Source organism: Salmo trutta, chromosome 27 (assembly GCF_901001165.1).
Source record: "Salmo trutta chromosome 27, fSalTru1.1, whole genome shotgun sequence".
Taxonomy (NCBI): domain Eukaryota; kingdom Metazoa; phylum Chordata; class Actinopteri; order Salmoniformes; family Salmonidae; genus Salmo; species Salmo trutta.
The window spans coordinates 25864025-25879939 of record NC_042983.1 but is presented as its reverse complement, the minus strand read 5'-3'; the positions used below and the strand labels follow the sequence as shown (position 1 = coordinate 25879939).

Genomic DNA, 15915 nt, shown 5'->3' with positions numbered 1-15915 from the left:
ACTATTTTATTTGATTTAATCAATGCAGGTCGATCATCCAGAGAGGATACAGTTTCCAAACAGGGTGAGAACGATGAAGTAGATAGAGGAGAACATTCCCCACCGAACGCCCCCATGGGACTCTATCCCATGATACATCACTGCATTCCAGTCCTCTCCTGTCAGAATCTAGGAGACACAAACATATTGTCACGGATTTAGCTAATGGTATTCCAGTAATTCTAATATAAAGTGATTTTCAAAAGGCAAACAAAGCACAACTTCATTGAGCATTTTGTAAACATCACCTGGAAAACTGTGAGAATGGCTGCTGGAAAGGTGTCGAAGTTTGTTGTTGGTGTCTCCTCCTCAAAATTAAACCTGCAGTAGGAAACACAGATTAGTTGTTAACTTTGAGCTATGCCTGGCTATCACACAGGTTCACACTATATTTTATAATCCCTCATCACTTTTGTGACCATTGAAAAATGTAGAAGAATCACACTTAGTAATAATATATTATAAATGATTTATAGTACATCTTGCTACTGTCAGAGCCCTAACAGCTTGGTTGGCTAACATAAACCTCTCCGTCAAGGCTGATCTCACAGCAGAACACATTCCTAGCTAATAGGGAGTTGAAGATACATTTATGCTAATCTTGATATTCTGTATTGCTATGTGAGAATCTACAGGGACCTCATTACACTTTCCAACAATGAGAGTGATGCAGAAAGAAAACTAAATGTGTTCTCTCTCTGTCTGCTAAAATCCTTGGTGCATATACAGACATTCATTAGTACATATCTCATTAGTTTCCCAACTAGAGAAAAGACAATGCAGGTCAGCATAAAACCCTGTTTAATCCTCCCTACTGTAAGGTAAAAATATGTGCAACTGTACAAGTGAATCATGATAAAATACCAAATATAATAGATAAATACAATAGAACACAATAGATAAAACAAGTGACTTCGGGTATAGTGTGCATTTAATACTGTACGCATCTCACTAAATGTGTTTATTTTCTTTTCACTGGAACAGGCATGATGTTAAATATACACTGAAAGTACAAAACATTATCTATCCTTCATTATATTTCTCAAACATGACTGGCGTTTAGCCTGTATTTACAGTGCATTCAGAAAGTATTCTGACCCCTTGACTTTTTCCACATTTTATTATGTTACAGCCTTATCTAAAATGGATTCAACAGTTTTTTTCCCCCTCATCAATCTACAGCCAATACCCCATAATGACAAATCAAAAACAGTTTTTTAGAAATGTTAGCTTATTTATAAAATAAGAAAAACTGAAATATCACATTTACATAAGTATTCAGACCCTTTACTCAGTACTTTATTGAAGTATCTTTGGCAGCGATTACAGCCTTAAGTCTTCTTGGGTATGACACTACAAGCTTGGCACACCTGTATTTGGGGAGTTTCTCCCATTCTTCCCTGCAGATCCTTTCAAGCTCTGCCAGGTTGGATGGGGAGCGTCACTGCACAGCTATTTTCAGGTCTCTCCAGAGATGTTCGATCGGGTTCAAGTCCAGGCACTGGCTGGGCCACTCAAGGACATTCAGAGACTTGTCCCGAAGCCACTCCTACGTTGTCTTGGCTGTGTGCTTAGGGTCGTTGTCCTGTTGGAAGGTGAATCTTCACCCCCAGTCTGAGGTCCTGAGTGCTCTGGAGCAGGTTTTCATCAAGGATCTCTCTGTACTTTGCTCCGTTCATCTTTCCCTCGATCCTGACTAGTCTCCCAGTCCCTGCCGCTAAAAAACATCCCCACAGCATGATGCTGCCACCACCATGCTTCACCGTAGGGATGGTGCCAGGTTTCCTCCAGGCGTGACACTTGGCATTCAGGCCAAAGTTCAATCTTGGTTTCATCAGACCAGAAAATCTTGTTTCTCATGGTCTGAGAGTCCTTTAGGTGCCTTTTGGCAAACTCCTTTTACTGAGGAGTGGCTTCCGTCTGGCCACTCTACCATAAAGGCCTGATTGGTGGAGTGCTGCAGAGATGGTTGTCCTTCTGGCAGGTTTTCCCATCTCCACAGAGGAACTCTGGAGCTCTGTCAGAGTGACCATCGGGTTCTTGGTCATCTCCCTGACCAAGGCCCTTCTCCCCCGATTGCTCAGTTTCGCCTGGCAGCCAGCTCTTGGAAGAGTCTTGGTGGTTCAAAACTTCTTCCATTTAAGAATTATGGAGGCCACTGTGTTCATGGGGACCTTAAATGCTGCAGATTTTTTTGGTACCCTTCCCCAGATCTGTGCCTCGACAAAATCCTGTCTCGGAGCTCTACGGACAATTCCTTCAACCACATGAATTGGTTTTTGCTCTGACATGCACTGTCAACTGTGGGATCTTATATAGACAGGTGTGTGCCTTTCCAAATCATGTCCAATCAATTCAATTTACCACAGGTGGACTCCAATCAAGTTGTAGAAACATCTCAAGGATGATCAATGGAAACATGGTGCACCTGAGCTCAATTTCGACTCTCATAGCAAAGGGTCTGAATCAAATCAAATGTTTTTTGGTGTAGACCTTACAGTGAAATGCTTACTTACAACCAACAATGCAGTTTAAAAAAAAGTGTTAAAGTATTTACTAAAATAAACTGAAGGAATGTTTTTTTTTTTTTTTTTTAAGAAAAATAACAAATACTTACGGAAATAAGGTATTTCTGTTTTATATTTGTAATACATTTGCAAAAATTTCAAAAAATCACTTTTGCTTTGTCATTATGAGTGATTGTGTGTAGATTGATGAGGAACATTTTTCATTTAATCAATTTTAGAATAAGGCTGTAACTTAACAAAATGTGGAAAAAGTAAAGTGGTCTGAAAACTTTCCGAATGCACTGCATATTACTAAAAGTCTCATTAAAGCGTTCAGGCGCCTCCCTCATATCAGCATCAGTTTGGACACGAGGCTGTAGTCAATATGCATTTCACCTACACTGACATGTAGGCTTTTTTAAATTTATGTACATGAAAAATAGATTTGAATATTATTCCAATGTTGGCATCTCTGATCCAATTCTAATCGAAGTAATTGTTTGATTTTGTGATTTTTCTGTCATTTTTATTACTTGTCCATTCGGACAACTTAAATCTAAAAATGTTTTACTTGCCCGGACAAGAGGACAAGCGTTAATGTCAAGCCCTGCTATAGAGTATAGACTAAGTATACAAAACCTTAAGAACACCTACTCTTTCCATGACATACACTGATCAGGTGAATCCAGGTGAAAGCTATGATTCCTTATTGAGATCACTTGTTAAATCCACTTCAATCAGTGTACATGAAGGGGAGGAGACAAGTTAAAGAAAGATTTTTAAGCCTTGAGACAATTGAGACATGGATTTTGTATGTGTGCCATTTAGAGGGTGAATGGGCAAGACAAAATATGTAAGTGTCTTTGAAAGGGGTATGGTAGTAGGTTTTTCACGCTCAACAGTTTCCTGTGTGTATCAGGAATGGTCCACCAACCAAAGGACATCCAGCCAACTTAACACAACTGTGGGAAGCATTGGAGCCAGCTTTGACTGCTTGTAGAGTCCATGCCCTGACAAATTGACATTCTTCTGAGGGCAAAAGGGGGTGCAACTCAATATTAAGAAGGTATTCCTAATGTTTTGTACGCTCAGTGTAGATGATATTCAAAGTGTATAATGCATAATGATTCATGCACCTGGATGGAGTACCTCAGCTCAAGTCGATTTGTCTAGCATATACAGTACCAGTCAAAAGTTTGGACACACCTACTCATTCCAGGGCTTTTCTTTATTTTTACTATTTTCTACATTGTAGAATAATACTGAAGACATCAAAACTATGAAATAACACATATGGAATCATGTAGTAACCAAAAAAAGTGTTAAACATTTTTTTTAAATAATACAAAAAATAAATATATATAAGATTCTTCAAAGTAGCCACCCTTTGCCTTGATGACAGCTTTGCACACTCTTGGCATTCTCTCAGTCAGCTTCATGAGTAAGTCACCTGGAATCAGTTGTGTTGTGACAAGGTATTCCAGGTGACTTCCTCATGAAGCTGGTTGAAAGAATGCCAAGAGTGTGCAAAGCTGTCATCAAGGCAAAAGGTGTCTACTTTGAATAATCTCAAATATAAAATCTATTTTGATTTGTTAAACACTTTTTTGTTTACTACATGATTCTATGTGTTATTTCACAAATTTGATGTCTTCATTATTATTCTACAATGTAGGAAATAGTAAAAATAAAGAAAACCCCTTGAATGAGTAGGTGTGTCCAAACTGTTAATGGTACTGTATTTCCTGAACAGCTTTGAGGTGTCGTGTCTTTGGCTATGCCGGATTAAGGAATATGACATGCTAACCTATAAAATTCTTTCTCTGTAATTAATATTACCTGATTAAGCTAATCATGTAAATGTAATTAACTAGAAAGTCGGGGCACCACGGAAGAACGTTTATAGAGCCGTTATCTTCCGAATAAACTCTTAAAATACTTAGTAATATTTTACATCGATAGCAGTCAATATTAACCCTTATCTTATTTTCAGTCTCATACTGAAAGTTGTAAATTCTTGGCTATCTTCACGAACCCTGGGTAACAAGTTGAATCAGCAATACAAAATTGGGTTTAATTATTTATTTACTAAATAAACTAATCACACAGAATTACAAATACACAGAATACAAATGATGTCATACAGAAAACGTCTGGTGGACGGAACCTGTATGATGGCTGGTTCCACAAAGGAAAGGGGGTTGGGCTTGAATGAAAGAGCGGGAAGACTTAGGAACAAAGAAACAGCAGCTATGCTATCGTAAATACAGTATCTTATGCATTCTAAATTACCGCCCATTTGGAAAAGGAAAATGCAATAAATATTTACTCTGAGCTGTGCTTCGGTAGATTGGTCGTAGATGCTGGCCGGGTTGGCCAACAGATCTTTCTGTCCTCGGAAGAATGTCTCTGGTGGTAAATTGGATACGTGGTGGTATCTTCGTCTGTTTGTTAGACTGGATCCGTCGTCCGTCCTTTCCTAGCCCACGTCTACAGCGGCCGCTGCTAACTCAACGGCTAGGAAGTATCACTTCTGTAGTGAATAAGCTCAAAGTTCATACCATTCACCACCAAAGCTCACGCCGAGGTTGGCTTAGTTTTGTACTTGACATGTGTGTCCTTCTAACGTAGCGGCTGCAGACCTCACGTACTGGAACATGTGGTTATCTTTTCGTCAATGGCTTATATAGTGGAGAGGGGGAAGGATGTGTTTCATCGTTTATAACCCCTGTCTCTTCACAGGGGTGGGCCACTGATCAAGCAGGGCACTTTCCTTATGAAAACCCAATTCTCTCATTTGGAAGCTAAAATTACATTTAATATCCTAACAAACAATTTCAATATCAAACATTTCAATTGCATAACAATTCCATGTGACTCTGATAACTAGAGGGTGTATACTTTCCCAGGTACAGTTTATGTTGTCCTGTCATCAGTCATAATGTCTCAGATGACAACCGAACTGACATCCATACTCATTACGTTCCAAAGCATATTTCCAACTGGTTTTATTACCAAAATATGGTTCCTTTCCCCATTTGTTTGATGTTCCCAGACTCTCTATATTTAACAGGACAGCAGTCCTTCAGGACAGCAGTCCTTCAGTAGGTTCAGAAAGAGAGGGGAAGGGAGAAAGGTATTTATGGGGGGGTTATAAACCTTACCCACAGGCCAACGTCATGACAGAGGGGTCAGGCTTTGGCTGGATCTGGATGTGTGAAGCAGCTTCACAACAACTAGTCCTTAGTATATTTCTGATTGAACACTGCACAGGAAGAGCCTGAACAACACAGACTGAACACTGCACTGGAAGAGCCTGAACAACACAGACTGAACACTGCACTGAAAGAGCCTGAACAACACAGACTGAACACTGCACTGAAAGAGCCTGAACAACACAGACTGAACACTGCACTGGAAGGTCCTGAACAACACAGACTGAACACTGCACTGGAAGAGCCTGAACAACACAGCCTGAACACTGCACTGGAAGGTCCTGAACAACACAGATGGAACACTGCACTGGAAGGCCCTGCACACCTTATACTGACTGAACACTGCACTGAAATAGCTTGAACAACACAGTCTGATTGAACACTGCACTAGAATAGCCTGAACAACACAGAGCCTGACTGAACACTGCACTGAAAGAGCCTGAACAACACACAAATCCTGCTTCCATTATGTCAGCAAGGGAGTGATTCTACTGTAGTTCATATTCTCAGGCTCACATGACAAGGCATGCCAAGCCTAATTTCTCTCTGGATCAGCTGCATGCATCTATTTGTTTATAATGTCCTCTCTGCCTGCGCTTTGTGCATTTAGATCACATGACTGGAGTGTTTTCGCATTAAATTGATTATTATTATTATCACAGCTGAAGCTGAAAAACAGAGAGACCATCTACTCTGTTTCTGAGTTGGATCAATAATTCATAGTGCAGAGTATTGAAAACCTCTCCTTTCCATACTGCTACTCCACACTGTTACTCACTCTGCTTTCCATAATACTAGAGCAGTGGTTCCCAAACTTTTTATAGTCCCGTACCCCTTCAAACATTCAACTTCCAGCACCCCCTCTAGCACCAGGGTTAGAGCACTTTCAATTTTTTTTTTTGCCATCATTGTAAGCCTGCCACACACATACACCATACGATACATTTATTTAAAATAATAATGAGTGTGAGTTTTTGTTACTACCCGGCTCGTGAGAAGTGACAAAGAGCTCTTATAGGACCAGGGCACAAATAATATAATAATAATCAATAATTTTGCGCTTAATTTAGCCATCTTACATATAAAACTTTATTTGTTGATCAAAAATTGTGAATAACTCACCACAGGTCAATGAGAAGGGTGTGCTTGAAAGGATGCACATAACTCTGCAACGTTGGCTTGTATTGGAGAGAGTCTCAGTCTTAACTCATTTCCAACACAGTCTGTGCCTGTATTTAGTTTTCATGCTAGTGAGGGCTGAGAATCCCCTCTCACATAGGTACGTGGTCGCAAAGGGCATCAGTGTCTCAAAAACGCGATTTGCCAAAGCAGGATACTGAGCGCAGCCCAATCCAGAAATCTGGCAGTGGCTTCTGATTAAATCCAATTTTCACAGAACCGCTTATTGCAATTTCGATGAGGCTCTCTTGTTCAAATATCGGTAAGTGGACTGAAGGCAGGGCAAGAAAGGGATAACAAATCCAGTTGTGCGTGTCATCCGTTTCGGGAAAGTACCAGCATAATTGCGCAACCAACTCACTCAGGTGCTTCGCTAAATCACATTTGACATTGTCCATAAGCTTGAGTTAATTTGCACACAAAAAATCATTCAATGATGGAAAGACAGAGAAGAGCTCCAACTTCTTAATCATAACCTCAATTTTGTCCTGCACATTTAATATAGTTGCGGAGAGTCCCAGTAATCCTAGATTCAGATCATTCCGGCGAGCAAAAACATCACCCATATAGGCCAGTCGTGTGAGAAACTCGTCATCATGCAAGCGGTCAGACAAGTGAACATTTTGGTCAGTAAAGAAAACTTTAAGCTCGTCTCTCAATTAAAAAAAATGTGTCAATACTTTTCCCCTTGTTAACAAGCGCATTTCTGTCTGTTGTAAAAGCGTTATATGGTCGCTGCCCATATCATTGCATAGCGCAGAAAATACACGAGATTTCAGGGGCCTTGCTTTAACAAAGGCCTACCACTGTTGTGTCATCGGCAAATTTAATGATGGTGTTGGAGTTGTGCAGTAATGAGTGAACAGGAAGTCCAGGATCCAGTTGCAGAGGGAGGTGTTTAGTCCCAGAGTCCTTAGCTTATTGATGAGCTTTGAGCTGTTGAACGCTGAGCTGTAGTCAATTAACAGCATTCTCACATAGGTGTTCCTTTTGTCCAGGTGGGAAAGGGCACTGTGGAGTGCAATGGAGATTGCATCATCTGTGGATCTGTTGGGGCGGTATGCAAATTCGGGTGGGTCTAGGGTTTCTGTGATGATGGTGTTGATGTGAGCCATGACCAGTCTTTCAAGGCACTTCATGGCTACAGAAGTGTGTGCTACGGGTCGGTAGTCGTTTAGGCAGGTTACCTTAATGTTCTTGGGCACAGGGACTATGGTGGTCTGCTTTCAGTGAAGACACTTGCCAGTTGGTCAGCGTATGCTTACAGTACACGTCCTGGTAATCCATCTGGCCCTGCGGCCTTGTGAATGTTGATCTGTTTAAAGGTCTTACTCACATCGGCTGTGGAGAGCGAGATCACACACTCTTCCGGAACAACTGGTGCTCTCATGCATGTTTCAGTGTTGTTTGCCTCGAAGCGAGCATAGAAGTAGTTTAGCTCGTCTGGTAGGCTCGTGTCACTGGGCAGCTCTCGACTGTGCTTCCCCTTGTAGTCTGTAATGGTTTGCAAGCCCTGCCACATCCGACGAGCGTCAGAGCCGGTGTTGTACGATTCGATCTTAGTCCTGTATTGATGCTTTGCCTGTTTGATGGTTCGTCGGAGGACATAGCGGGATTTCTTATAAGCTTCCGGGTTAGAGTCCCGCTCCTTGAAAGCAGCAGCTCTAGCCTTTAGCTCAGTGTGGATGCTGCCTGTATTCCATGGCTTCTGGTTGGGGTATGTACGTACAGTCACTGTGGGGACGACGTCTTCGATACACTTATTGATGAAGCCAATGACTGATGTGGTGTACTCCTCAATGCCATCGGAGTAATCCCGGAACATATTCCAGTCTGTGCTAGCAAAACAGTTCTGTAGCTTAGCATTTCCTTCATCTGACCACTTTTTATTGATCTAGTCACTGGTGCTTCCTGCTTAAATTTTTGTTGTAAGCAGGAATCAGGAGGATAGAATTATGGTCAGATTTGCCAAATGGAGGGCGAGGGAGAGCTTTGTATGCGTCTCTGTGTGTGGAGTATAGGTGATCCAGAGTTATTTTTCCTCTGGTTGCACATTTAACATGGTGATAGAAATATGGTAAAACAGATTTAACTTTCCCTGCATTAAAGTCACCAGCAACTAGGAGCGCCGCCTCTGGGTGAGCATTTTCTTGTTTGCTTATGGCGGAATACAGCTCATTCAATGCTGTCTTAGTGCCAGCCTCTGACTGTGGTGGTATGTAAACTCTCGGTAGGTTGTGTGGTCTACAGCTTATCATGAGATACTCTACCTCAGGCGAGCAATAGCTCGAGACTTCCTTAGATATCGTGCACCAGCTGTTGTTTACAAAAATACATAGACCACCGCCCTTTGTCCTACCAGACGCCACTGTTCTATCCTGCTGGTACTTCGTATAACCTGCCAGCTGTATGTTGATGTTGTCGTCGTTCAGCCACGACTCCGTGAAGCATAAGATGTTACATTTTTTAATGTCCTGTTGGTAGTTTAATCTTCCAGGTAACTAGTCGATTTTATTGTCCAAAGATTGCACGTTTGCTAGCAGAATGGAGGGAAGTGGGTGTTTATTCGATCGCCTGCAAATGCTCAGAAGGCAGCCGGTGTAACGCTCGTCGTTGGGTGATAAGGAAGCGGACCAAAACGCAGCTGGGAGCGAACACATGTTTATTTAGACACAAATAAACACGTTACCAAAACAGACAAAGAATAGACGAAACGTTAACTTGCTCAAACAAAAGAGGCAACAACCCACAAACATCGTGGGGGAAAAGGAACTTAAATGTGATTCCCAATCAGACATAACAAGCGACAGCTGTCTGATTGGGAAATCACCCCCGAGCCCAACATAGAAATAAAACACAAAGAAAGGCTATAACCAAAACATAGAAAATAAATCATAGAAATGCCACACCCTGACCAAAATAGTAGAGTTCACCTGGTCAGGGCGTGACAGTACCCCCCCTCCAACGGTGCGTACTCCCGGCGCACCAACCTAAAGTCTATTAGGGGGGGACCCGGGTGGGCGCCTCACCCTCGGTGGAGGCTCTGGCCCCGGGCGTGTTTCTCCCCCTGCCTCCACCCTAGCCCTACCCCTCTGGCCCGGACTGGACCACGGTGGAGCGGCATGCTCAGGCTCCGGAGCGGAGCCGCCGACCGGAACAGGACTGGTCACCGGTGGACCGGACACAGGCCGTGCCGGACTGTGGACACGCGCCGTGGGCCTAGTGCGGGGAACAGGAATGGGCCGGACAGGACTGGGGACACGCACCACTAACCTGGTGCGGGGAGCAGGGGCGGGCCGGACTGGACTGGGGACACGCACCACTGGCTTGGTGCGGGGAGCAGGGACGGGCCGGACTGGACTGGGGACACGCACCACTGGCTTGGTGCGGGGAGCAGGGACGGGCCGGACTGGACTGGGAACACGCACCACTGGCTTGGTGCGGGGAGCAGGGACGGGCCGGACTGGACTGGGGACACGCACCACTGGCTTGGTGCGGGGAGCAGGAATGGGCCGGACAGGACTGGGGACACGCACCACTAACCTGGTGCGGGGAGCCGGGACGGGCCGGACTGGACTGGGGACACGCACCACTGGCCTGGTGCGGGGAGCAGGGACGGGCCGGACTGGACTGGGGACACGCACCACTAACCTGGTGCGGGGAGCAGGGACGGGCCGGGCCGGACTGGGGACACGCACCACTAACCTGGTGCGGGGAGCAGGGACGGGCCGGACAGGACTGGGGACACGCACCACTAACCTGGTGCGGGGAGCAGGGACGGGCCAGACAGGACTGTGAACACGTACTGGTGACCTGAAGCGTGGAGCCGGTTTAGCCACTCGTCCTGGCTGGATGTCCATCCTAGCACGGCATGTGCTGGGCATGTCCACCGGACGCACCGGGCTGTGCGGGCGCACTGGCGACACAGCGCGCAACTCCGCATACCATGGCTTGGTGCGGGGAGCAGGGACGGGCCGGGCAGGACTGTGGACACGCACCGTGGGCTTGGTGCGGGGAACAGGAACGGGCCAGACAGGACTGTGAACACGCACTGGTGACCTGAAGCGTGGAGCCGGTTTAGCCACTCGTCCTGGCTGGATGCCCATCCTGGCACGGCATGTGCTGGGCATGTCCACCGGACGCACCGGGCTGTGCGGGCGCACTGGCGACACAGCGCGCAACTCCGCATACCATGGCTCCTCCTCCAGATCTTCCCTCTGCAGGTCCTCAATCAACCGCCTCATCTCCGTCTCTTCCTCCGCCGTCATCCCCCACGAGAGCAGTGGTCTGGGCTCTTCATCTGCCCTTCCGGACCACCCCATTAGCCCCCCCAAAAATTTTTCTTGGGGGTGTTTTCCGGGCCTCCTCGACCGCCGCCTGCGACTCCGTCTACCGGCTGGCTTTTCCTCCTCGACCTGGGAATCCTTCCGCCAGGGTCCTTTCCCCGACATGATCTCCTCCCAGGTCCAGAACTCCTTCCCCTCGCGAGCCCATCTCTCGCGCTCCTTTTCCTCCCGCTGCTTGGTCCTGGTTTGGTGGGTTGTTCTGTAACGCTCGTCGTCGGGTGATAAGGAAGCGGACCAAAACGCAGCTGGGAGCGAACACATGTTTATTTAGACACAAATAAACACGTTACCAAAACAGACAAAGAATAGACGAAACGTTAACTTGCTCAAACAAAAGAGGCAACAACCCACAAACATCGTGGGGGAAAAGGAACTTAAATGTGATTCCCAATCAGACATAACAAGCGACAGCTGTCTGATTGGGAAATCACCCCCGAGCCCAACATAGAAATAAAACACAAAGAAAGGCTATAACCAAAACATAGAAAATAAACCATAGAAATGCCACACCCTGACCAAAATAGCAGAGTTCACCTGGTCAGGGCGTGACAGCCGGACCTTCGGCCCTCTTTCTCTGCCTCCTCTTCATGCAGATCACGGGGATCGGCGCCTGTTCCTGAGGAAGCAGCGTATCCTTCGCGTAGGGCTCGTCAGAGTCGGGAAAGGAAAAAGAGGATTCTGCTAGTCTTACTGGTGAGTAATCGCAGTTCTGATGTCTAGAAGATATTTTCGGTCATAAGAGACAGTAGTGGCAACCTTATGTACAAAATAAGAAAAAAAAAGTTACATACAACGCAAATAAGCGAACAAAAAAACACAATTGGCTGGAGGCACGTAAATCATCTGCCATCTTCTCCGGCGCCTCTTCGATGGTCCAACGTCTCTGTCTGTTGTTCGGTGCTTTCCCGGGTAAGAGGGCAGTAGCTCTTCGGCTGCATCAGATTCACAACTGTCAGTGTCCATTCTAGCTTGGCTAACAACAAATGTAAAATTACTGATACTAGCATTGGATGTGCTCGTGGAAGCAGAACAACTTGTGTCGTTGACAGGTGCAGTACTGCCGGTAGTAGCAGTACTACCAGTAGAGCTGGTATGTGTCTCTATGGACGCGGGCCCTACTTTTTAAAATAATTTATCAATTTTCAAGCAAATAGAATGAGCAGCAGCTACATAAGGACCGTTAGTGTAATTCCCACGAGAGAGTAACGGTTAATGTGATTGGATGTTAATTATTTGACAAACTGTATTTGATATTGTGATCTTATTTCGCTGAACACTAGATGGTTTAATTTTATTTTTTGGCAGTGAAACGAGGCTACTCAGGCGAGAAAATAACCTCACGCAAATGAATGGCCCCATTGGATAACATAAATGGACTGTATGAAAATGTGAAGATTTTATATATATATATATATATATATATATATATATATATAAAATATATACACATATATATATTTTATGTGAGTCACATTTTTTTATTTGGTGTACCCCCGACAGCATTGCGCGTACCCCTGGGGGTACCCCAGTTTGGGAATACCAGTTTGGGAATACCAGTTTGGGAATACCTGTACTAGAGCAACAATGTAATGTAGTAAAAACAACTTGCATCTATATTACATTACAAGCTAAATGATAATGCTAACAATAATACAACTGGCTAATGGGTATTACAGTACAGTGCGTGTTCTGGACAGGACCTTTTTACCATCGATGACCACTTTGGAAACAAGCGTTTTAATTAACACTTTTAAGTGATATCCTCTGGGTCCATATTGTAAATTTTGTTGTATGTGTCTGTTACCCAAATCAATTCAATTCAATTCAATACTATGAGAGGCACTGGAGGTTGACTCACATTCCCCCAAAGAGCTGCATGCCCAGTAGGGCGAACACCACGATGAAGAGGAAGAGGAGGAAGAGCAGGCTGATAATGGACTTCATGGAGTTGAGTAAAGAGACCACCAGGTTCCTCAGAGAGTTCCAGTACCTTCAGGGACACAGGATAAGGACGAAGAGGGTGAATAAGGAGAGGATAGCGCTACATGTATAAGATTGTGTCATGTAAAGTTATCATGTCATGTTTTGGATGACAGCGTAACAGATCACTCACTTGGTGACTTTGAAAATCCTGAGCAGACGGAGAGCTCGCAGGACGCTGATGCCGTAGGAGGCCCCAGGTTTCACAACTGCCCAGATCACCTCAAAAATACTGCCTATAATCACCTGGAAGGAGAGTATATTGAATTACTACTTAAAATGTGGTTCTCCTTAATGCAATGCAGTGTAATGTAATTCTCTACAATACAGTTTTCAGCAGCGCCGGTTTGATTGAATTTTAGTTTCACTCACTCCAAAATCAAAACAATTGAAAGAGGAATGGAAGTAGTTCCTAGGTCCTAGTCCATACATTTTCATGGACATCTCAGTCAGAAACAAGCCCAGGAATACAAACTCTGCCAAATCTGCCGGGGAGAGGTAAAACACACAGATAAATTTAGAGTCAAATATGTCTTCACCCTGATGTCTGAAGTGAAGGCACTGATTAAATACGACTAATACACTATAGATTGCATTGTACAAACAACAAATAAATAGAATGACAGGTTTGGTTGGTGTTGATGGGGAAATCAATGATAATGTACAGTATTCCCTCCCATGCAGGCGGGGCATTGGGCAGGACTTACACAGCGCATAGGTGAGCCACTCAGGCTGGTCATAATGGACGATGGCCACACACAGTGTGTTGAGGCCCACCAAACACAGGACTGTCCAATAGAAGCTCTGGGCCTTGACCAGGCGTCTGATGGTGAAGCGGAGCCGCTTCTCTTTCCTCCGGAAGTAGGAAGCACTGTCGTTCTTGCTGCTCTTCAGGCTGGCCCGGGTGAACGGAGACCCTGGGGGAGTAGCCCGGGTGAACGGAGACCCTGGGGGAGTAGCCCGGGTGAACGGAGACCCTGGGGGAGTAGCCCGGGTGAACGGAGACCCTGGGGGAGCAGCCCGGGTGAACGGAGACCCTGGGGGAGTAGCCCGGGTAAACGGAGACCCTGGGGGAGCAGTGGGGGGAACAGCACACACACACTGGACATATAGTCACACAATCATCAATACTGTATTTCTCATTAAAATCATTTTAATGTAACTTGATGACCTGAAGGTTTTCACTTGGTGGGGACAGCCTCCAAACATTGTTAGACACAATGAGAGGAAAAATAACAAAATGACAGCTAATAAACTCCAGATCTGCACTATGGCTAAAACAAAACACAACATAGCATGCCAAATACAGCAACTTCTATGTAAATTAGAGGTCATTTATAATATGACCAATTGCAGATTGTTCTTTACATTTCTCTTTAATATTGTTCAGATGGACAGTATCCTTCTCAGTGTCCTCCTGGCTAGTTCATGGCATCCATAAAGAACTCTGTGCACTGCCCTCCTCCTTTCTCCGACATCTCCCAGCCCCTGTGCCATAATAAACCCTCTGTAACTTAAATTAGTGGGGCTGGACCAAAAAAAGAAAGGTGAAAAATGGTTTCATTAGCATCTTGTTAGTGGCCCAGGAGAAGAGGGAGAATCATAATTTCCTGGGCTATTTTCATCTCCAAATTTTACTCTGTGTGAAGCATCATAAACTAAGTACCAAGTTAGGCTTGCCCTTTTCCTTTCTCTTTTTCACTCTCTCCCTCCATCTCCCTCTCCTTCTCCCTGTCATTTCTATTTTTATGGGATTCTAATACTGAGCCAAAACACATCATTTCCCTTTAATTACTGTGCAGTGATGCTGATCTAATTGAGGAGTATTAATAATCACTTAGGAGTTCAAACACATAGTAGGTAGCAACCAACCGCCAAGAAGGAGAGAGCAGTTGGAGATGACTTTATTATTTTTTAATAAGAGTCTATTGCGATGCTTCTGTCATTAGTCTTTCTTAAAGGTCACTTGTCTATCAGAATAGACAAAACCAAGAGTCATTATGTCACATAATGGGAATAATAGGAAGTGTAGTTACTTATTTAGTTATAAAGGCTAGTATTCAACCCAAATTGATACATATTGTAGGCAATTGGCCCAATACCGCTGAAAAGACAAACTGCTAAAAATACAAAATTATTTAATATGCACCATTATTCAATCGAAGGACAGTTTGAAAAAAGATTGTTCCAGACTTGCAGTTGAGACTGACATTAGAGACATGAGACAGCCAGTACATAGGTAGATCAGTATACAGCAGTGAGCAGTGTGAAAGCTAACAGGTTGGTTGAGAGGTCAGAGGTCACGGGCCTTACCAACAGATGAGACGTCAGTGAAGTGGTCTTCGCCCTCCTCAGCGTTGATCAGGTCATTCTTGCTCTTCTTGGCTCTTTTTAACACTGAACACACATTCAAACAATACTGTAGGGTTAGCAGTACTGATGGGTATGACATCGGCTCTCAGAGAATTAAAACCCTTAGCCTACAATTTCCACGCCCCAGTGGAAATTGTAATACAAACATTCCCATCAAAATCCATCTGTTTAAGCTAGAGATATCTGTTTTTTGCATGGGCTGCTTAGACAGGGCTTAGACTCTACAGGATTAATACAGTACTTCCATCAGGTAACTGACTTACATTCAAAAAAGCA

General features: G+C 44.3%; 1 protein-coding gene across 3 annotated transcripts in view; it reads right to left on the bottom strand.

The window, feature by feature from the left end:
• The window catches only part of cacna1ba (calcium channel, voltage-dependent, N type, alpha 1B subunit, a), a 173609-nt gene that overhangs the window by 55209 nt on the left and 102485 nt on the right, over positions 1–15915 (bottom strand). For 2 of the 3 annotated variants that reach the window (XM_029717476.1, XM_029717477.1), the window contains exons 1-6: positions 13974–14058; positions 13639–13751; positions 13400–13512; positions 13145–13276; positions 288–360; positions 51–168 (exon numbers count right to left, since the gene is read on the bottom strand). In XM_029717476.1, coding sequence (XP_029573336.1) covers positions 51–168; positions 288–360; positions 13145–13276; positions 13400–13512; positions 13639–13710 — 508 coding nt within the window. In that variant the 5' untranslated portion in view covers positions 13711–13751; positions 13974–14058. Of the gene's footprint in view, positions 1–50; positions 169–287; positions 361–13144; positions 13277–13399; positions 13513–13638; positions 13752–13973; positions 14193–15579; positions 15664–15915 lie in introns of those variants that run through there. The other variant, XM_029717478.1, reaches the window with a different exon arrangement.